This window comes from Wickerhamomyces anomalus, assembly GCF_001661255.1.
Source record: "Wickerhamomyces anomalus NRRL Y-366-8 unplaced genomic scaffold WICANscaffold_5, whole genome shotgun sequence".
Taxonomy (NCBI): domain Eukaryota; kingdom Fungi; phylum Ascomycota; class Saccharomycetes; order Phaffomycetales; family Wickerhamomycetaceae; genus Hansenula; species Hansenula anomala.
In genome coordinates this window covers 91,389-112,785 of record NW_017567114.1, presented here as the reverse complement: position 1 = coordinate 112,785, position 21,397 = coordinate 91,389, and the positions used below count along the sequence as shown (strand labels likewise).

Genomic DNA, 21,397 nt, shown 5'->3' with positions numbered 1-21,397 from the left:
CAAGTTGAAGTGGAAAATTGACGTGAATTTGGTTTTATTTGAGTTAGAAAAGGATTAGAATGTCACAAAAGTGAGTGTGGTTTGGAGATTTCTATTAGAGAAGGAATATTTACTAATTTTTTCCAAAGCAAAGAATACGTTAAACCAACTGCTGAAGTTGTTCAACTTGAATCAAGTGTAAGTGCTATTTAAATGGATCAATAGAATTCAAAGCTAACTCTCATATAGGTTGCCTTAAAGATTGTTAAACACGCGTCAGAGCAATATCCTCACACTGCTGCAGGTCCATTGCTAGGTGTTGATTTACAAACTGGGTTATTAAAGATTTCACATTCATATTCATACCCATCATCAAGTGAAGAAGGTACTCCATTACGTATTAGAAGTAATGTTAAATATCAAGATGAATTAGTTGCACAATTGAAAGAAAACAAATTGGCTGTTCAATTAATGGGATGGTATCAAGCCTCAAATTCTGGTAAATTTATTAATGAATCAGTTTTAGAAAGTTTAGCATCAAATCAATTGAAAAATAATAATTCAATTTTATTAATTCATGATTCATCAAAGGCTAAATATGGTGTCCTAAGTCTAAGAGCTTTTAGATTAACTGAACAATTCTTAAAAGTTTATATCAAGAATGATTATCATCTTGAAACAATTAATGAAGCAGAATTAACTTATGATACAATTTTAGAAGAAATACCTGTCAAGATTCATAATAATCATTTAATTTCATTATATTTAGCAGGATTAGGACAAGATCATTTTAACAAAACTGAATTATTATCATCAAATTCATCGAAAACTTCAATTATTGAACAAAATGTTGAAAATTTAATTGAATCAGTTGATGATTTAGGTAATTTCTACTATCATTTGTTGAAGAAAAGAAGTACACAACCGGAACCAAGTTTCCAAGATTGGTTATTCACCACAGGTAGAATAGAATATAATAATGATGATGTTCAACAACAAATCATGAGTCAATTTTTGACAGATTCATCAATTAGACCATGAGGAGAGGGAAGCTATTTGTATATTAGGAATAAAAACAAGTGAAATAATGGAAATTGTAGTTGTAATTATGGCTTCTATTTTGGTCGTGCGCAAGAAAAAAAGAAACAGCAAAAAAAAAACAATGTTGTGATGGTTTCGAAACATGAGAATCTTTAATTAAAGAAGGATTATTTTAGAATTTTAGTTATAGAAAGTATTAGATTAAAGTGTTGAAAGAATGGGTAGACCAAGAGTGAGTATGCATGATTATGCTGTCTTTTTGTCAAATCTCTAACCCTTTTTTCCAGCTTATTATCCTCATAAGACACGGTGAAAGTGAAGGAAACTGTGATAAATCAGTAAATAGATATGTTCCAAATCATAAAGTTGTTTTAACTCTGAGGGGCCATCAACAAGCCAAAGATGCTGGTTTGAAATTAGAATCCATGTTGAATGAAGATGATTCAGTCTTGTTTTATACATCACCTTATAAACGTACCAGACAAACATTAGATGGATTAATATCAGGAATTTCAAATAGTGGGATCCCATATAAAGTTCATGAGGAACCAAGAATGAGAGAACAAGATTTTGGTAATTTCCAAAGTACAGCTGAGGAAATGGAAATGATATGGAAGGAACGTGCACATTATGGACATTTTTTCTATAGAATCCCATATGGAGAAAGTGCAGCAGATGTTTATGATAGATGTGCTGGTTTTAATGAAACATTATTTAGACAGTTTCAAAGTGATAAATTCCCAAGTGTGTTGGTGTTAGTGACACATGGGATTTGGGCTAGAGTTTTCTTGATGAAATGGTATAGATGGACTTATGAAGAATTTGAAAGTTTGAAAAACGTTGGACATTGTCAATTTTTAGTTATGGAAAAGAATCCAGAGACTGAACGTTATAAATTCTTGACAAAATTGGCTAAATGGGATGATGATGATGATGAAGATGAAAAAGAATATCGTGAAGAGATGAAGGATGAAGTTTTAAAGAACTCCAATAGTTATACAGATATGAATTTTAGTAGTTCAGATTTGAGTAAAGATTCTCAAAGGTCGCAGCGAGAAAAAGAGAGGAAATTGAAGGAGTTGTTTAAAAAGACATTGGATAAGTGTTAGTATAGATATTCAATAATCAAGTTATTTATTCAGATACCCCGGGGGATGTAGTAATAACAGGATCAACCGAGACATCACCTGGAACAATTCCAGCACCTGACACATCACCAACAACATCATCAACAGCACCATTTAAAACACCTCATGGCCCTCACCGTCACCCAATTCCATTCTCAAATTCAAACCCAATATACCAATAACCGAATCAGCTCTTCTGCCATCCTGCCCCGTGCCACTGGCCATTACGTGGTGGGCTTGAGTGTGGCCCTGCTCAAAAGTGGATTCGCAATTTGGTGATGGTTCGATGGACGATGGTATAAAAGATGAGAATTATCCCTTGGAACTTTGAAATTCAATTGACTGCTTCAATATCTCAAAAGAGAAATAATAACAAACAGATAATATCAAAATGGTGAGTGGGATACAGACTATCAATTGACTCATATACTAATCTTCAAAGGCTCGTCAATTCTTCGTTGGTGGTAACTTCAAATTAAACGGTTCAAAAGCTTCAATTAAAGAAATTGTTGAAAGATTAAACACTGCTCAATTAGACCCAAATGTCGAAGTTGTCATTGCTCCTCCATCAACTTACCTTGAATACACAACTTCTTTAGTTAAAACTAAACAAGTTGAAGTCAGTGCTCAAAACGCTTATGTTAAAGGTTCTGGTGCTTTTACTGGTGAAATTTCAGTTGAACAAATCAAAGATGTTGGTGCTACTTGGGTTTTATTAGGTCATTCTGAAAGAAGAACTATTTTCAAAGAATCTGATGAATTCATTGCTGAAAAGACTAAATTCGCTTTAGATCAAGGTTTAAAAGTTATCTTGTGTATTGGTGAAACTTTAGAAGAAAGAAAATCTGGTATTACCGATTCTGTTAACCAAAGACAATTATCTGCCGTTATCAAATTAGTTAAAGATTGGTCAAATGTCGTTATTGCTTATGAACCAGTCTGGGCTATTGGTACTGGTTTAGCTGCCACTCCAGAAGATGCTCAAGAAACTCATAAATCTATTAGAGATTTCTTGGCCAAGGAATTGGGTCAAGATGTCGCTGAAGCTACTAGAATCTTGTATGGTGGTTCTGCTAACGGTAAGAATGCTCCAACTTTCAAAGATAAAGCTGATGTTGATGGTTTCTTAGTTGGTGGTGCTTCATTAAAAGCTGAATTTGTTGACATTATCAACTCTAGACAATAGAGGGAATGAAGAAAAGCATGAATATTTGGATTTGTACAAGTTTTTGAAATGATAAATGAATTTGTTTAATGTTTGAAAAGGTGATTGTCACAATCGTAGATATATATGCGATAGAGTAAATAATGACTCTTCAATACTCCTGTTTTCAATCAAGTTTGACTCTTGACTTCTCTGATATTATGTTTCTGGGGAAAGTGAATCAATGAAGAGATAAAATAATCGCTAAATCTGTGATTCTCGGGAAAGTTAAAGCTACGCATCAATATTTAACCAGAACTTCACAAAGGCTTCAGCCCCATGTATATCTGTAAAGTTCAAATAAATGCATTCCATTTCATTAAATATATTTAATCATTGCCCAAAAAAAAAAGTAGTAACTTAGTCATTAAAATTTCATAATCATAAAACACCCCAATCCCAAACCACAACACCCTCATATTCATCATCTTCTATCATCCTTAAGTTCATTTCTATTTGGACTTAAAATCAACGGTGTAACATTCCCATCGAGATCCCTTACTGGATAAAGAAATGGTGAATCAACATTTTGTGTAATTGAACTTTGTCTTTTAATCATTGGTTTATTTAACCAAAAATTTGATGGTGAATTTTGTATAGATATTGGATCTAAATTTGGAGTTTCCGGAACTGGATCAATCCGTAATGATTGTGGTTGAGGTATATTTATACCACCTCTTTCAAGATTACCATTACCATTATTATTTGAATATCTTCTAAATTGTACTCTTTGATACATTAATGGATTGGAAAATGATGTTGTTCTGGACATTGATGGTTTATTTAATGATAATAACGATATTGTAGAATTTGATGATAATAATGAATTATTCTCTACCGATGTGGCTAATAAATTTGGTGAATCTATTTCTGATAAATGGTCTTCATCTATTAATGGTTGGTCATTATTATTGTTATTGCTCTGTAACAGGGATAAGGCAGCTTGTTTATTACTCTTGGATGAAGAAGAGGACATGCTCCGTTCTTTCATCGTGCGAATAGTTGAAGGCGATGGCTTGTAACTCATCGAATATAATGATCTGGAAATGAATACTTGGTGTTTTGTAATGTAGTTTATAAATTGTTCATTTGATCATTTAACCAATTTGTGAAAATTTATTCCGCAAGAAAACAAAAAAAAGAAAGCCCGAAAATATGTTGAATTTCCGAAAGCGGTAATCGCTGTTTTAGGTATTGGTTATGATGCGCTGCGGCTCATACTTTTTATTCCCGACGTTTTTGTTTACATTTCAACGTTTTGACACATAGGGATGTTGAGTTCATCTAGTGAACTAATGCTTGTTTGATGAATAAGTTTCTGTTATGTTGCTATGATAATGCAGGTATATGAGAAGTTTGTTTTACGGTAGATCAATGCTGTGTTTCAATATGGTAAGCTAAACATAAATCATCGCATATAGGTTGAAAGAATGGCATTTTCTGTTAATTCATAATGTTTATAAAAAAGCTTCAAATATTCCACATCATGTCAATTAATCTTCAGCTCTACCTATACACCACATCCAGCTTAACCAGTTGAAATACTCAAAAAATTATGCCTTCCAGATCCTATATTTCACCTCCATCAAGTACGCATAGTGATTCAAATGAACCACAAAACTTGGTGAATCCAATTGTTCTTCCACCAATAAGAAGTCTTTTTGACGAAGGAAGATTGCCTTTCTTTGTCGATCAAGTTGAAGACTTGCCTTTCGGTGGTGCTGATGACCCTGTTGCTCCAATTACAACACATCGTCATGATCCAGGCTCTGCTTTCTCAGATTCAAGTTCAGATATATCTTCAATCTTCTCACAAGATAGTGCACCAATATCACCACCTTTAACTGCTTCATTGCATTCAACTGCTTCATCAGATCATTTTTACTTTGAGGAACTGCCGCTCTCTCCTCCTCCTCCATATTCTGAACTGGAATCATTCAATCTAAATCACAATTTTACTAGTGATGATCCTTTCAATTTTTATTTAGTTGAAGAAGTTGCGTATGAACACGCTTACGAATTAGCTCAAGCTGCTTATAATTCAACTGATCTAGACTTAGACTCTGGTGTGATTGCAGATGATGAAATGACCAACGCGGGAGATTGGGATTATTTGATGACTCGCCAAACAACAGCTCCTGAAACATCAAACATTATGGAGCGATATTATGCTGGCGTTAGATTTTTACAAGAGCATGGTCTTCAACCAAGTGAAATTGTATCACCAACAACATTTCTTTATTCTCAAAATATTGAGAACCAATATCTTTCAACAAGTATTGTGTCATCTGAACAACCATCAACTCCTGATGTATCTCAACATCCACCATTAGACGCACCATCATCAGAAACTCACTATGAAGATCCAACTTTCAAAATGGACACTCCAATTGAAAGATGGATTGAAGATGCTTCTCAAGAAGATGAAGTTACTGAAGATAATGAGAGTGTTAAAACACCAGTTAACTCACCTTTGGTTGATGATTACGTTGATTATGATATGGATGAGGAATATTTTTTTTAATTGATTTTTTTAATCACAACTAAAGAGGCCATTGTGGCCATTCATAAATGTTTGTATATTTGTATATTTGTATATTTGTTAATACCAGAAAATTTAAAAAACTTTACTCGAGTAGTTAGTCTGCACTTTAGGCTTATTATCTAGCGAACCATCGATTAAAGGTGTTTCGCGACTACATTTATCACTTTAGATATCAAATATACATTGTTTTATAAACTATTCAGGTGTTGTATTCTCATCATTTGAGTCATCATATACTCCAAACATCTCACGGATTCCCTTCCATGATCTTCTTCTTTCCTCAAGCCCAGGTTCAAGGTATCCAAGATGTGCATAATTATCAAAACCATCTAAAGTTGAAGTTCTTGGTGTTGTATTTCTTCCATGAACATAAACAGGTGCTGGAGCCGGAGGAGGACGCACAGTTCTTCTTTCAACATCATTAATAAACGAAGGATGACCATACACAGAAATATGCCAATTTGGAGCTCTGGTTGTTCTCGTTGTATGGTTGTGTCTAGCACGTTGTAATTCACGTTCTCTAGCTAAGGCTAAAGAATTGGCAAGTAAACCTGGATCATTTTCTTGATTATTTTCAGTTATCCAATAAGCCACATCATTTTCATCGGGGTTTTCAACTGCTCTTGGATCATATCTTATATACATTTCTTCATCAATTTCTGGAATTGGACCAAACGCACCATTCAACAATCTATTATTAAAACTAGCATCAGAGCTATTAAGTTCAAAAGGAGGTCTATCACCAATATCAAGATCCTCGGTTCCAAATTCCACAGCATTGAAATATTCACTTGCAAGGAAACCAGTCTCTTCTTCTGTCAAGAGAGTTGCGAATGCACTTGGTGGTGTAATTTGATTTGTGATATCAGTAGGGGTGTTTCTAATGTTGTTCATTGTTGTTTTATTTTACCAAAATATATTGATGGGTAAAAGAAGAGGAAGTTAATTGATCAAATGGGTGGATTTATTCATTCTAATATAGTTGATGAGTTTACCTATAAACTATCATCTCATAAGATCTCATTCTTCGTGTTTTCTGTCCATATTCAGGTACCCAATTAAGCTCTAGCCTTAAAAAATCCTTGTCCATATTCTGTTAATGCTCATTGTAATATTCTGGTGACATCAACTAAGTCAATACTCATTCTTTTTCTGTTGAAGAAGTCGTTGACCAGAAAATCTCGAGAATACATTTGTCCCGTCTGTCAATGGAAAGCGTGTCATTTGCACACCAATTTTTCTGAAAAGTTGATTCACGGAAGTGTTCAACTATTCTGACCAGTACATGAGCTAAGAAATCTAGTCAAGAGCTATGGAATCCAATTACACAATATTCTAGACCAACCGTTTTTGGTAAAGGGAACACTAGCCACATTATGTTCAATAAGTGCTCTTGGGTGTCTCAACAGAAAACGGAATTGCCAGAACAGAAAATTTATACATCTCATTAAACTTCCCAAACTGGAACCTATATAAATCACATATCCTCGTTTTATGACATGATGTGTATTATGGTACCAATTTTCAACTGTCAAATCTTCTGAAGTATCATAAGATGGCATCTCCATTCAAAAAGGCTAAAAAGCTTCTCAAGCTTGAAAAGTTCATCAATAAGAGCTCTTCAAAAACATCCAAAGTTACCAAACAGTCAACTCCTTCTGAAAGTGTCACTCAAAACATTAACACCTCTTCAAACAATTCCAACTCAGACGGGAAGCAACAACCTGAAATTGCTGCTCCTCAAATTTCTTCTAACGATGCTCCATCAAAAATTCCATCTATTCCAAACCCAGTTTCTCGTGCCACTCAAACAAACTCCTCTCCAAATCCAGCCACCACTCCTGAAGAATCCAAACAGAATAAACCATTAACTACTAAAGAATCAATCCCTTCTGGTAACCCTTCAGCTGCTCCAAAGAATGTAAGCTCACCAACAGTTCCTTATTCTCCAAGAACTTATAAAGAATCTTCAAATTACCTTGAAAAGCCAAATTTCCCAGGTTCAAGATTTCAAACAAGTCCACCTCCAACTTCCCATGACAGACTTGGTGCTCATCCAACAACACCATATCCTTCTGTTACGTATCCTCCAACTTCACAATCGTCAACCACACGTTCAACTGAGGCATTTGACCCAAGACAACTCATTGAAATTGATTTATCAAACCCTGATAAACCAAGACTTTTGATTCCTAAAGGTGAAGGTATCACCAATGAGATGATTAGTGAAATTGTGTGTGCTTTGCAAAATGAGGATGATCTTTCTGCTCTTGTTGGTAAGTTTTAATGCGTGACTGTTTCTGAATCACATTCTATATGTGGATTTTACTATTGGAATCTAATGTTTTAAAGGTATTTGTTATATTTGACTACTGTTTTTTTTTAATTAGTTATTGGTAATAACACATTTATTGTCTGTAATGCTATTTGTCTTTAATACTGTAGACTTTGATTATTGGCTTTAACCCTTACCACGTAATTAATTGGTGGTTAAGGCTCTAATTAATACTGATGATTATGTAATCTTGTGCCTTTTTTCGATTAACCTGAAAACGAATCAATTAACAACTTACAACTCATGAGCCCTTTTCCCTTTAGCTGTTCATTCTGTTGGTTACCAGTTTTGGATGTGATGAAGCAGAGAACAATTGAAGCTTGATGAATTTCCTCTCTCTACGCAATAGTTCTGGCCCATGAAGCATTGCAACAGAAAATTGATGAAGTTGGTTTAGGCCAGCTTTAGGAATATCCCAGAATAGTCTCATATTGAACTATAACAATTGTCTGGCTATAAGAAGTGATGATTCTTTGGTTTCTTCTTCTTTAATCATTCACAGTCATCATAACTACAACTAATAACAATGAGTGGAACCAACTTTAAAATTCTCAAATCTACATCAAATGATGCTAGCAAAACCCCAAATACTCAATTGAAGTTCAAACTTGCTGATAAGAATTCCTTCAGAACAAAGCTTGAATCAATTCAAACCAAATTTCTTTGGGGCCAAAAATTTGTAATTGCACCAAAGTTTATTGCAGCATCAATTTCTCCAAGTCCAGAAAGTTCAGATAATGATGAAGATGATCAAATTGCTGATTCAGATAGCGCTGATGATGATGAAGAAGATGAATACTTTGACAAAGAAACTCTTAAAAGATTAAGACGTTTAATGAAAAGGGAAACACAATGTGAAAAGGATCATTATGAAAAGAGAAACCCAAGTTTTAATTACTTGAGCCCAGTTTCCTCTATATTTTCTGAACCTTCTGAAGAAGAAAAAAACAAAAATTAAATTACTTTAAAAAAAAACTAGATGTAAAGGTTGAATAAATGTTTATTATTATGTGCAAATTGAATTATGTAGACTCGTTTTCTGTACGTTCTCTTAACTAATACAAGCTACAAACACACCATAGTCCCAATACAGTATAGCTATTTGCTACCATCTAGGTGAATTGGTGGCTCACTTTGTGGTTTCTATTATCGTCTCAGGTCCTTATTTTTTTTTGAACAAACATCTCATATGTCTATACAAACAGAAATAATCTAAACAGAAATAATCTAAACAGAAATAATCTAAACAGAAATAATCTAAACAAAAAGGATATAAGAAGCGGTTGCTCATCTTCAAATGTCAATGTCAGACTGAGATGTAGATAATCTTTATTCATTCATCACATCTCTGATCAAAATGTCATCGCCAACTCAAGTTAATGATGAGTATTCAAATCTCTATGAATATTATGGAGAAGAATTAGAAGGATATAGATTTTTTGAAAATGGTACCCAAGACTATAATGGTGAACCAGAAAGGGTAGAATATTATTATTCTCAAGGTGAACGTGTTTATATTGTCCCATTTTATCTTGGTTTAGGATTTCAACAACCAGAAGTTATTGAAATTAGTCCATCATCAAGTCCAATTTTAAAGAGTGAAACTGAGATGGATAACGAGCCTGAAGTTATTGATCTCACAACTCCTGAAGCTATTGTGATTGATGATGATGAATCAGAACCTCAAGTGGATGCAACAACTAATATTGAAGTTGAATCAAACGAATCTTTTAAAAGAAGATTAGGAAAACAAGATGAACCAATTGATGTAACTGATGGAAACTCTAGTGATGATTCAGCTTCAACATATTTAGCTTCTGAATATAAAGGTGATCTTAGTGAATATTTCAAGTTCAAAAAATCTAAGAAAAATCCAACTGATGTTCCAAATTCTTATCCAATTGCTCCTGTTTCAATCCATAGCAGTGTATTACCAACTGATAATTCCGGTTATAAAAATAACAAATCGATTAAAGAATGGTTGGAAAATGTTCCAAATGTTGGAAATAATAATCAATTGGAGTTGAATCCAAATTTCATCTTTGAAGATACTCAGGCACATTTCCAAGATCATTCATCAATTGATAGTTCATCAACTTTCAACCAATCTATTAACTCATTGGATGAAGTTTTATTAGACCAGCAATATGAGTATAATGATGAATATGGAAGTGGAACTGAAAGTATTGAAAAGACAATTTTGGAAGATGAAACATTATCTGTCATTGATTTTGGAGCTATTGATGAACTTCAAGATCGTCTCAAAAGTCATAACCCTTATAAAGGTTACACTATTGATCTTGAAAGACCATTGGAAGAAGATGATGATGATGCTAGCTCTGTTGGATCAAGCAATTATCATTCATGTCCTGAATTCTCAACTGGTGAAGCTTTGTAATTAAATTAAATTTTTTTGTTATTCTATTAATGACAGATTCACGTGTCACTTGTAGTAATAAGAAGGTGCTTGAACATTCGTTTCAAGTTTTACGGCTAATTCAAGGCGTCGATGACTGAAGTTTTCATTCCTTAAAGCTGCATAGGGGAGGCTTATTGAGGCGATGGATACTTTTTTTTGTCCAAAATATACCAGTGACTTATTACCTTCTCAGTGAAACTATTACATAATCACAATATATAAACTTTGAGATTTCATATAACGTTAAAGAATTTGGTAAATAAATATTGAAAATGTATTTGATTGAGGTTAATGAGGCCCCTGAATTGAATTTTGTTTGTTTTAATCCATTCTGTGAAGGTTTCGAAAATGTATAATTTTTACATCTTAAGAATTTTGGGATTCAATTTTAGAAAGCCTTCTTGATATCACGGCTAAATTCATAAAAAAATTATTAATAATTAAACGATCCTAAAATTAACCATAAATATTACTATTTATACCAATTAATAAAATTGAATTGAATGTCCAGCCATATTTAGCTTCTATAGTATACCAGTGCGTCACCAATATTGTGAAACTGGTCGACGGCTCTAAGCGCCGGGCACCAGCATGAGTTCCAGCGAGAGGAAGAGAAACTTCAAGCTGCTCTTGAGCGCTGTTTTATAATATACTGTACGCAGTACTAGTAATAGTTTAACCATATTTGAATAAGAAGGTCAAATGGTGATTATGATCTATCAGAACTTTGTACAGCTTTAACCGATAATTGATATTCTTTTAGTTAGGCCAACTTGTCCAATCGAATTCACTTGGATAAGCAGATACTCATACACATCAGTTAACGCTCAACTTCTATAACTACAACTAATAATTCTTTACTTTATAAATAATTTATTTATCATTAACCATTAATATCATGATATAACAGATGAACATTATCGATAATCAACATGCCACCATCAAATATCATATGCCAAAAACACCATACTCAAAATCTCTGTATAAAACTCCTTATAAATACTCCCAAGATTGTATCACAACTTTTTATTATATTTTCTCTTTCTCAATTTATTGTTCAAATGAGTTTTATAATGTTGCATACAATTATCTTGTCTTGCAAATCTTGATTCACAATTTGGGAAGGGACAAACATGTTTTCTTTCACCAGTATGGATTCTTGAATGTCTAGCTAAATGACCTGAAGTTGTAAAAGATTTTGAACAAGTTTTACAAGTGTATTTTCTTTTGATTGTTGGGTTCAAATCTTGATTTATTTGTTCTTGTTGTATTGGTACTATATTGTCTGGTATTTGTATTATTGGTTGTTGATGTTGTATTATGGGTTGGATTGGTTGATGTAGTAATTGTGAAGAAGGAGATGAACTTAGAGAATCTGATGAATTTGATCTTGCAGTGGAGTATGTGTAATGAGTATAAGAGTCCTTTGGGATCAGAGTTGGGATGTTGTTGTTGTTTGTAATCAACCCACCAGTGGATTCAGAGGCAGCAGGGATAGGAGAAGTGCTGGAGGATAGCACATGGTGCTGTGGCAGAGAGGACTCCAGGGATTTGATGATGGACGAGATTGGAGGGAGCGTGATGTTTGTAGGTCTAGTGTGCTGGTAGTTGATATCGATAAGTGACATTGTTCATATGGATCAACCCAACTAAGAAAAGTGTCAAACGGATGCCAAGAGGATATCTTCACGTTTAAATAGCACCGAGAACTTGAGCCCAACATGGCCATGTCTTTGCTGGTGTCTTGTCCACAGAAAAACAGCTCGCCAATTTCCATCCCAGTTCCTTGCCAAGAGTTGCCAAACAGACCCTGAAAAACAGGCAAAGACCCTTGAACATCTGGCACAATTGGATTCCATTGAAAGCTAGAGTCCTCTACTTCAAACACCAACTCGAACTTGTTTTCTAACTTCAACTCACACTGACTTATCAACCAAATGAGCTTCGAATAACCCTTTCCAAATGTCCCATTTGTCTCCTGTCTTGCGGCCAAAACGTGATTTTTGTTTCTTTTTTCTCCCATTTTGCGTGCAGGGAGGAAAAAAAAATTGCAACCCTTGATAAACCACGACAGAAATGATTAACAGGGCTTAGTCAAAAGGCTACAACTTTGAATTGCTTGAGTCAACAACTCCAAAACCAATCACAGGCTCTACCGGCGTGGGTTCCTTGGGTCAAAGTTATTCAAAGGAGACGTAGAGATTGTATACTATTATTAGGCTGAACAGCGGACCGGATGCTCTTCCACATTTCGTCGGATAATGAACCGTTTAATTCGACGTGCCTATGGTTCAATTATTGAAATTTGAACTTACAATTGTTTGGAAGTACTTCGCTTTATTCCTTCCGATATCTCTAGACCAATCATAATCAATCAGGATAAAGAATACTCCAAACTTCTTGATACAATGATACAATCGACCGTTTGAACCCTCTACCATCCTCATGGGATCAAATACGTGACCACTTCTTCATCAACGTTGACCGTTGGAGAACATGATCAGAAGCTTTGTACTGTATCGGTCCTGTAACCTATTCGAGAATATCGGTAATTCTAATCATTTCTAACCTTTTTTTTTCCAAAACTTTTCACAAACATCAACCAATGTCCTCGACGTGGGAATATTTTATTTATGATGTAATGCCTTTTGTTCAACTTTGTAAAACTCATCACGGGTCCACAATTTACTAACGTTGCAGCATTTGTTTCAAACCCTTTTGAGTGGATTTATTTTTATGGGCCATGCTGCTTATCGAAGAAATGGTGAGTGTAACCTAAAATAAAACCACATCACAGCTGTTGAACAACGAAGAAAATACAAGGCCATCAGGTGCTTTCAATAGCCATATCCTCCGGCTAGCTCTCACTAGTCTGTAGTTGTTTTGACCAAAGTCGGGCGTCTTAGACCGTGGGGGCTACAGCTAATAATGTTTCGCGAATTCCATCATCACCGGGTAAAAGAGGGAAAATTTAATTAATAAAGTAGTACGCATTTAATTAACTAAAACTGATAATTTGGATTCCAAGTTATATTCCTTTCTTAGCATTCCTCGCTTTAAAGAATAGGAATAGCTTCAGTATAGTAATTATGGCTGATTTGTGCCAAAAAAACCCAAGTGTGCTTTATTGGCTGAGTTGGTTAGGGGGCACTGATCATACAATTTGATTCCAATTTCTCTGTGAATTACGCGCTGTTCTTAAATCGTTCTGGTTTGTTAACTTCATTTCAGCAAACAATAAGGTGATTAGGTATGACTATATGCTTTTGATATTGCAGTTGATTGAAGGCTTTTACTAAGGGTTTGGGGGTTGCAAGTTATTTGTATTTCTGAGGATGCTGGAACATTAAGATGGAACTGATTGAACTTGGTATAGCTCAAAAGAACAAGGAATTACATTTGATTAAAAAGTGTCTAGTTGAAATTACCCATAAAACTCTAAAACCTTTGAATTCTTTGTCCTTTTTCTTTGCTGTTCAAATTGATTATTATTGGGCTGGTTCAAGAGAACAAGAGAAATTCCAGGCTTTAGAATGGTTGATCCACTATCCTTTAGATTATTATGGTTATTTAAAGCTACTGAATGCTTTCAAACATCTAATTAGTTTTTTTTGATCATCATGAAACTAGAGTGCTGAGATATACCAATTTGATTGAGAAAATGGAACTACTGAAGCTACCAAGAGACATATGGGACATAATTGTTTTCAAACACAATCTTTCAGCACATGATTTTATGAACTTAGCTGATGCATCAGCTCTTTTCCAATCTTTAGTCAAAGAATATGTTTGTGTTGTATCTAATGATATTAATCACCCTTCAAATGCACTGACAGCCAACTTGATTGGGTTCAACATGTCTGGGTTCAACGTTTCTAGATTACCCATAAGATTTGATTTTGATGATTGTATGCTTGATTCGACCATTTCTTCATCAATGATAATTGTTTTCAATTTTGTTTTGAATAAAGATTTTGATAATGATCTAGAGTTTTATTTAAAATCTTTTGGGATGAAATGCAATCAGCATGAAAAATATTATCAGTTCAATTTTTTTTCCCTTCAAGAGAAATCTACAACTAATAAAGATTTCAAAGTTTTGGATACGATTAAAGAATGGATCAACTGCAAACACTGTACAGTGTTCCTAGAGAAGTATTTTTTAGGATATCAGGTTTATGAATTAGACAGATCTATATTTGAGGTTGGAAATAACGTTGTCAGTGATGATAATGATAATTCACAAATTGTTAAACATAAAAAACCAAAACAGGATTACATTTGGCAGTCTATTCAAAAGCTTTTTATTCAAAGGCAAACAATTGTATTGGATAATCATAGTTGCTCTTTTGACTTGATCAACTTGAGACTTCAAAATTTGACATCATTAACACTTTCATCGTCCAAATTTCATTCTGATAGCAGCAAATCGAATTTAGACAGTTCGGAATATATTCCACCTTTTTGTCTGAAAGATTGTGAATTCCCTAATTTGATTTCATTCACCACTTTAAATGGTGCAAGAATCCAATCTATAATCAATTGCAAGTTTAATAAACTACAGTTATTTGATGTTCATTGTTCATTTTGGTTTATCATGAGGAGGGTACAGCTAAAAACCGTTCAAGATTTTAAATTGTCTTCTTCGAGTCGTTATTCTTCCAATTATCCAAAGCCAAAGAATATAGACCCTCCAAATGAACTTGCTGGTTGTGAATTACAATTGTCAAAGAAATATTCAATATCTTCCAATTTGGTTAAAAAAATAATGTGCTATTTGGAAGTGAGCGTCCACGACATTTCACTTACTTTGAGCTCTCAAATTTAGATTTCGGTTTACCCAGGGATGTTCATGCTTTGTCATTATCCAATATGGAGTTGTTCAGCATTATCTGTAAGCTATCACCATCCCCAATAGAAATCTTCAAGCTAATTAAGATTGACTATATTGGCGAAGAATATTTGGGCAGAATTGGTTTGGTAAACGTTGTTGATGAATCAGATCCTGGTTTATTTATTTTCAAAAATACTGATGATTGCTTCAACGAATCAATCATTACTAGAAACGGATGCTTATGTGAATATGTTGGGTCAGCAAGAGAGTCCGAGGACTCAACTTACAATAAAAAGAACTATTCGACTCCATTTAAATATGCTGCCAATGCTCTGGACTTATATTTCAATCCTGAAGGTTGGTCTTCAAGATATTTATTTGTACCACATGGCCAATTATCAGTTAATATCGGGGAAGATTGTGAAAAGAGGAATCCTGTGCGGGTTGTTCAAGTTTCTGCAAAAAGAGATGCTAAACTTAGAATTGGACGTACTCTAGTTATCTATTATCAACTAGAGAAGCGCAAGTAATTCATCATGTAAGGTATTTGAAAAGTTGTGCTACTATGCTCTTTTATGGATGAGAGAACTTAACCCCTAGGGCATAATATATACTATATATACTAGATAGTTGATTATATTGTAAATTGCACTCAAACACTGATCCTTTATATATTTTGTACCCTGTGGATTAGATTTTGACTATTTTTCGACAGCTTATATTAAATACAGGTCATGTGACCGTTCATTTCGCGAATTTGATAGCAGTGTTAAACTGAAAAGAACAAAGATTATCACCAACTTTAACTACAATAGATGTGGAGTGCTAACCAGACTCAAGAGACCGTGTATGGTTTAAAGTTAGCAATATGGTATAGAGTTCAGGTGTGTCCACAAGCCTCACAGAATCTTTACAAGTTGTGCATGTACTATATAATGGGGTTGTTTTGTATTTTGTTTGATGATAAAGAACAAGGGAAATTTCAGGTATAACTTGAATATTGATGATTTAAATACCAGGAACTCTCCTCAAATTTAAAAAAGAATTATAACAAATGTTTCGATAGGCAGGCTCAAAACTTGACCAAGAATGTTGCAGCTATTAAATTTACCAAAAGATGTATGGGATCTGATTATATTCGAGCACGGTGTTTCCTTTGATGACCTTTTGAATTTACTGCATACTTCACAGTCCTTCAGACCATTAATTGAAAGATACATTTCTGTTATTTCAAATGATATCAGTCATCCAGTTAATGGTATATCCGCTAAATTGAACGGCTTAAATGCAAACCCACCATCACTGTTCACGTTTGATAGTGAAAATTTTGACTTCATCATAAGTTCTTCAGTTTTGATTATTTTCAATATTTTTTTAGAACAGCCAAACGTTCAATTGGATTCTTTTCTCAAGATGATAGGTCAAAAGTGCACTCAATTTCGAAAATTCTTCAAAATTAATTTATTTTTATCTGAGGCTTACATAGTTGAGGAATGTGAATTCAAATATGTCGTTGGTGATTTACAGACATTGATTCACAACAAGGAATTTTTTAACTTCTTTCAACCAGACTCATTCTTGGAATATTCTGTTTGTGAGCTGGATCCTTTCGATAGTTGTGCTCAAAATAGAAATAATAATGGTCAAATCCCCTGGGTAGAGAGCTCATATGTTGACAAAGCAGGGTGGTCATTACTGAAAAAAGTATTTATTGAATTGCACAGCAACTTGGATATGGAGTTGTTTAAAGGGGGAAAAAAGCATCCACCGTTTCCATTTGTCTTGGAAAACGCTAAATTTGAAAATTTGACCTGTTTATGGTTTTCATCAACCAAATTACTTTTTGATTCTTCATCCGAATGTTACCAAAGCAATTTTGGATTTTATAGCAAAATTCCTGCGTGTTTCAAAAATTGTGACTTCCCTGAGTTGACTGTCTTTTGGATGAACCGTACTCCAACTTTGTCATTCAAGTATGCTTGCAGCATTAAAATCCAGTCATTGATAAACTGTCATTTTGATAAGCTAACATTGTTAAAAGTTAATCCTGATGATTTTTTCATTGTAAGAAATGTTGAAATGAATAATTTGCAAGTGATAAACCTCGGTGATTCAACAACGGCCTCTAGTTTATTCCCATACATGACTGAGCTGACAAAGAAGTACTCCATTGATTCCAACGGATGCCATAATCAAAGTGACCCATTCTATTCTAATGTGGCGACACCCAAATTCTCATACTTCGAGGTTACAAACCTCGACTTTGGGTCAATGAAAAATGTTGTTTCTTTATCATTGCCAAGTTTGGGGTTATTCCATGACATTTGTCGAACAATATCTTCATTGAAATTAGAGGATTTCAAAGAGATCAAGATAAGTTGTGGGAAAAATAATCTTGGAACTGTGATTTTACTGAAAGAGTTGAATGATGCTAATATTAAAAAGGTTCGTTTCAAATCCACCACTAGTGTTTTCAATGATTCCACCACTCACGAAGGCCGTGAATACGATATTGTTGGTTTACCAAGGGTGGGTAGTATTCACCCACTAGGGGTTAGACATACGCTTCCATTTAGAAACATTTCAACTGCACTAGATTGTTATTACAGTGCTCCCGGATGGACATCTAGGTTCTCGTTTGTACCATATTATAGTGACTTAGAGATCGAAGTCCAGTGGAGCGCAAAACGTGCTAGATATATAAAGCCACCTATTGTTCAAGTTTCACCTGCCAATGCTAACGATCAGAGAATTGAAAGGGGTGCTGGCCGTGTATTTCACTATAGGCTGGAGGATAGTATTTATCTTAGATGAAGCTAGATTCTTGACATTGGTGTATCCTGAAATATCAATAATCAAAATTTTTGTATTTTTGTATACGTCTGTCAATTCAGTACGTGTCTATAGTTTCGGTTGTGACTACTTTTTTTTTTTTTTGATTTTTCAACTCGCGTCCAAAGGAAATAGGAGAGAAATAAACAAAAACATCAACCATAAACAAATATAACAAACTAGAAATCTAATTGAAAATGGCTGGTACCTTCGTCTATGAACCTACAAATGAAGAGCGTGACAAAGATTCTTTTTTCATCGTTGCCAAAATCCGCAACCTTTTTGAGCAGCTGTACTGGGCTTATTACATTCATCTACCATATTATTTGATGAAGAATGAAGAGGCATTCTTATTACACTTGTTCTTTTTAGTGGTGCTGACATTATCTATATATGCTGTGTTTGCAATCTTGCCATATAAACTTTTTGAAGGCTGTGATAGATTATGTTATTATTTGACTGGTCAAGATTTCAAACAACAATTGACAAGATTAAGCAGTTCATAACGGGGTAAACGTGATTAATAGTGAAAAATTGCATGATTGAGGTGTGGTGATTGGCATGGAGAGATGTTGGAATGTATATTAGGTGCACATATTTAATTTTAATGAGGTCAAGAGATGGTACAATATAATACTACTAATAATAATAATTCAGAATTGATGTAAAGGGTGTAAAGAATCTACTGAGTTTCAATCAATTATGTCTCCTGACTTGTCAATCTGATAGCTGACTATAGCTTGAGTATGTACTCTTGATGTTATTCAGGATTGTTTTTGAATGCTTTTTAATTTCACAGGAGAAGTAAAGCTTACTTTCTGAATGAACCACAAGGTCAAATGAGCATTTATTATTGACTGATTACTGCAGATTGCCCATTCTACTCGTCTTTCGGTGTAATTCTTGTACTCATAAATGAATCAATAGACATGGCTAAGGAAACTGTCATTAATTATCGGTTGTTTCCTCGCAAAAATCAATCTCATAAGCAACGACGTCTCTGTTGTATAAATCAAGATCCTAAAGCGTAAATTTAAGATAGAAACTGTATTGATCATGAATAAGACCAGCTTAACACATAATGTCTACAGTTACTGAGAAAGACCAGGAGCTCATCCAGTTCGCTTACAACCATCTAAAGCTGAATATTCCCAAAGGCCATCAAGCCTATGAAAATATGATTTCAGGTATCCCATATACCCCCTGGGATGAACAATTGAACTTAGCCAGAGAAGATGCTCATCAATACGCTAGAGAATATTCACAGCTCAGCTATAGAGGGAAAACAATTGATCAATTCAATAAAGAACGGGTTGACTTCTTGAAGAAATTTATTGGCGAGGTGAAAGGCACAGCAACTATTGAAGCACCATTTTCTGTTGATTATGGTTTCAATACATCAATTGGTAATAATTTTTATGCAAATTTCAATCTAACTCTATTAGATTCTTCAATAATTAGAATCGGGGATGACGTTGAATTTGGGCCTAATGTTGTTCTATGTTGTGCTGGTCATCCAACAAATCCCTTTGAAAGACTATCTGAAAAAGGTGAATTTTCTAAACAGATCAATATTGGAAACAAAGTATGGCTAGGTTCAAATGTTACAGTATTACCAGGTGTCACTATTGGTGATGGTGTAGTTGTTGGGGCCAATTCAGTTGTTAATAAGGATTTGCCTCCATATACAGTTTGTGTGGGTGCTCCTTGTAAAGTTATCAAACAAATTGATCTTGGGAACAACTAATGCGCTTTTAGTTTTAATACAGAATAACTAGCAAGTCATCCAATTATATGCATTAATATACAATCCATTTAAAGTATTTATAAAGTTAACATCTATGATCTGAATCCCAAAAATGACGATTTTCTACTCTCATCTGGTCTTGATTTCCCTGATTTTGATCTTGAAACTTTACTCGAACTGGAACGGTTCAAGCTCAATGATCTTCTTGAATGTTTGACCTCTTTCTCATCTTCATCAACCAAAGCGTGCTCATTATTTTCGTCATCAAGGTTCAATTCTTCAAGATCCAAGTTTATCCGACTCAACTCACTTGATTTTCTACCAGGTAGTGGTGGAGGACGCTCAGCAACTTTTGAACCTTTTTTATTCTGCTGATTAATTGTATTCCTAGAAGGTTTCACCTTCAATTCTTCTAATCTCAAATCATCTGCCGAACTGCTTGGCTCACTCATATCCAACTCTAACAAATCAAGATTTAATTTTGGTTGTTTAGAATCTTTCTTTGGTGTATCGTCAATATCAATCAATTTTTCATCTGTGGTGATCTTGATTTTAGGTGATTCAGCGTAGTTGAAGGAGTTCGAAACCTTAGGAATTGAATTCGTTGAATAAGGCTGTTTTTTCTGTAGATTTTGATTCATAATTTGTGGGTTAACCATAGGAGCAGGTCCTTGCTGGGGACTTTGTGTATATTCTGCCCATGGGTTTCCACCAGATTTTTCCGCCTTGATAGGTTGAGTGTTTACGTCTAATGTTGATTTTGACGTTGGGAATGGATTCTTTGATTCTTGGTTAGGGAATGGGTTTCTTGATCCTCTGAGAGCTGGTCGAATGTTGGAAGCATCAAACTGGTTGAATTGCTGCTGTTGAGGTAATGGATGTTGCTGTTGGTATGGCTGTACTGGAGGCTGCTGTTGTAGCTGTGGTTGATACTGGAAGTATTTCGAATCAGGAACTTGATTCTGATGCTGTTGCACTGAGTAAGAGGGAATGTATGTTGGCTGGGGTTGTTGGTTCAAGTAGTAGCCTGTTTGTGAGCTTGGTTGAGGTGAAACATAATGGACCTGTTGGTTTGCAACTTGTGATTTGTTCGATTGTGGTGACAAGTGCTGCTGACTAGTGATTGAGTTTTGAGGTGAAAGAACGTTCGCTTGTTGTTCAAAACTTTTTCTGCTGCCACTTGATTCAAAGCTCTTTCGACCACCAAGTTCAACACTTTTTCTAGCGTTTGACTCCAAGGCTTCACTTTCTATAGAAGAAACTTTATGAAAAACACCTTCAACATCGATGTTACTATTTGGTTCAACAGCTGGTATAGCCCATGCTTCAGTTTT

General features: G+C 34.5%; 13 protein-coding genes across 13 annotated transcripts; 10 read left to right on the top strand and 3 right to left on the bottom strand.

Annotated features, from left to right (window-relative positions):
* Positions 1-123: 123 nt before the first annotated feature.
* On the top strand, positions 124-1,020 carry WICANDRAFT_33790 (uncharacterized protein; the record flags this gene model as incomplete). Its single annotated transcript, XM_019182112.1, has 2 exons — positions 124-177; positions 229-1,020. Coding segments are annotated over 2 exons (846 nt in total), but the record flags the coding sequence as incomplete, so codon positions are not given.
* Positions 1,021-1,268: 248 nt separating this feature from the next.
* DET1 (acid phosphatase DET1) lies at positions 1,269-2,129 on the top strand (the record flags this gene model as incomplete). The annotated part of the gene is made up of 1 exon (XM_019182211.1): positions 1,269-2,129. One exon carries the CDS (start codon positions 1,269-1,271, stop codon positions 2,127-2,129), a length of 861 nt encoding a protein of 286 aa, XP_019037100.1.
* Positions 2,130-2,440: 311 nt separating this feature from the next.
* TPI1 (triose-phosphate isomerase TPI1) lies at positions 2,441-3,333 on the top strand (the record flags this gene model as incomplete). The annotated part of the gene is made up of 2 exons (XM_019185835.1): positions 2,441-2,443; positions 2,590-3,333. 2 exons carry the CDS (start codon positions 2,441-2,443, stop codon positions 3,331-3,333), a joined length of 747 nt encoding a protein of 248 aa, XP_019037099.1.
* Positions 3,334-3,775: 442 nt separating this feature from the next.
* Positions 3,776-4,327, bottom strand: WICANDRAFT_64044 (uncharacterized protein; the record flags this gene model as incomplete). The annotated part of the gene is made up of 1 exon (XM_019183660.1): positions 3,776-4,327. One exon carries the CDS (start codon positions 4,325-4,327, stop codon positions 3,776-3,778), a length of 552 nt encoding a protein of 183 aa, XP_019037098.1.
* Positions 4,328-4,906: 579 nt separating this feature from the next.
* WICANDRAFT_85078 (uncharacterized protein) lies at positions 4,907-5,875 on the top strand (the record flags this gene model as incomplete). Its single annotated transcript, XM_019185834.1, has 1 exon — positions 4,907-5,875. One exon carries the CDS (start codon positions 4,907-4,909, stop codon positions 5,873-5,875), a length of 969 nt encoding a protein of 322 aa, XP_019037097.1.
* A 216-nt stretch (positions 5,876-6,091) lies between these two features.
* Positions 6,092-6,790, bottom strand: WICANDRAFT_80056 (uncharacterized protein; the record flags this gene model as incomplete). The annotated part of the gene is made up of 1 exon (XM_019184997.1): positions 6,092-6,790. One exon carries the CDS (start codon positions 6,788-6,790, stop codon positions 6,092-6,094), a length of 699 nt encoding a protein of 232 aa, XP_019037096.1.
* Positions 6,791-7,451: 661 nt separating this feature from the next.
* WICANDRAFT_80055 (uncharacterized protein) lies at positions 7,452-8,333 on the top strand (the record flags this gene model as incomplete). Its single annotated transcript, XM_019184996.1, has 2 exons — positions 7,452-8,172; positions 8,287-8,333. 2 exons carry the CDS (start codon positions 7,452-7,454, stop codon positions 8,331-8,333), a joined length of 768 nt encoding a protein of 255 aa, XP_019037095.1.
* Positions 8,334-8,757: 424 nt separating this feature from the next.
* WICANDRAFT_64040 (uncharacterized protein) lies at positions 8,758-9,189 on the top strand (the record flags this gene model as incomplete). The annotated part of the gene is made up of 1 exon (XM_019183659.1): positions 8,758-9,189. The coding sequence occupies one exon, from the start codon at positions 8,758-8,760 to the stop codon at positions 9,187-9,189; it is 432 nt and encodes a 143-aa protein (XP_019037094.1).
* Positions 9,190-9,588: 399 nt separating this feature from the next.
* On the top strand, positions 9,589-10,629 carry WICANDRAFT_64039 (uncharacterized protein; the record flags this gene model as incomplete). Its single annotated transcript, XM_019183658.1, has 1 exon — positions 9,589-10,629. The coding sequence occupies one exon, from the start codon at positions 9,589-9,591 to the stop codon at positions 10,627-10,629; it is 1,041 nt and encodes a 346-aa protein (XP_019037093.1).
* A 1,037-nt stretch (positions 10,630-11,666) lies between these two features.
* Positions 11,667-12,278, bottom strand: NRG1 (transcriptional regulator NRG1; the record flags this gene model as incomplete). Its single annotated transcript, XM_019184995.1, has 1 exon — positions 11,667-12,278. One exon carries the CDS (start codon positions 12,276-12,278, stop codon positions 11,667-11,669), a length of 612 nt encoding a protein of 203 aa, XP_019037092.1.
* A 2,033-nt stretch (positions 12,279-14,311) lies between these two features.
* Positions 14,312-15,478, top strand: WICANDRAFT_80051 (uncharacterized protein; the record flags this gene model as incomplete). Its single annotated transcript, XM_019184994.1, has 1 exon — positions 14,312-15,478. The coding sequence occupies one exon, from the start codon at positions 14,312-14,314 to the stop codon at positions 15,476-15,478; it is 1,167 nt and encodes a 388-aa protein (XP_019037091.1).
* A 1,095-nt stretch (positions 15,479-16,573) lies between these two features.
* Positions 16,574-18,298, top strand: WICANDRAFT_80050 (uncharacterized protein; the record flags this gene model as incomplete). Its single annotated transcript, XM_019184993.1, has 1 exon — positions 16,574-18,298. The coding sequence occupies one exon, from the start codon at positions 16,574-16,576 to the stop codon at positions 18,296-18,298; it is 1,725 nt and encodes a 574-aa protein (XP_019037090.1).
* Positions 18,299-18,513: 215 nt separating this feature from the next.
* Positions 18,514-18,822, top strand: TSC3 (Tsc3p; the record flags this gene model as incomplete). Its single annotated transcript, XM_019183657.1, has 1 exon — positions 18,514-18,822. The coding sequence occupies one exon, from the start codon at positions 18,514-18,516 to the stop codon at positions 18,820-18,822; it is 309 nt and encodes a 102-aa protein (XP_019037089.1).
* Between the last annotated feature and the right edge of the window lie 2,575 nt (positions 18,823-21,397).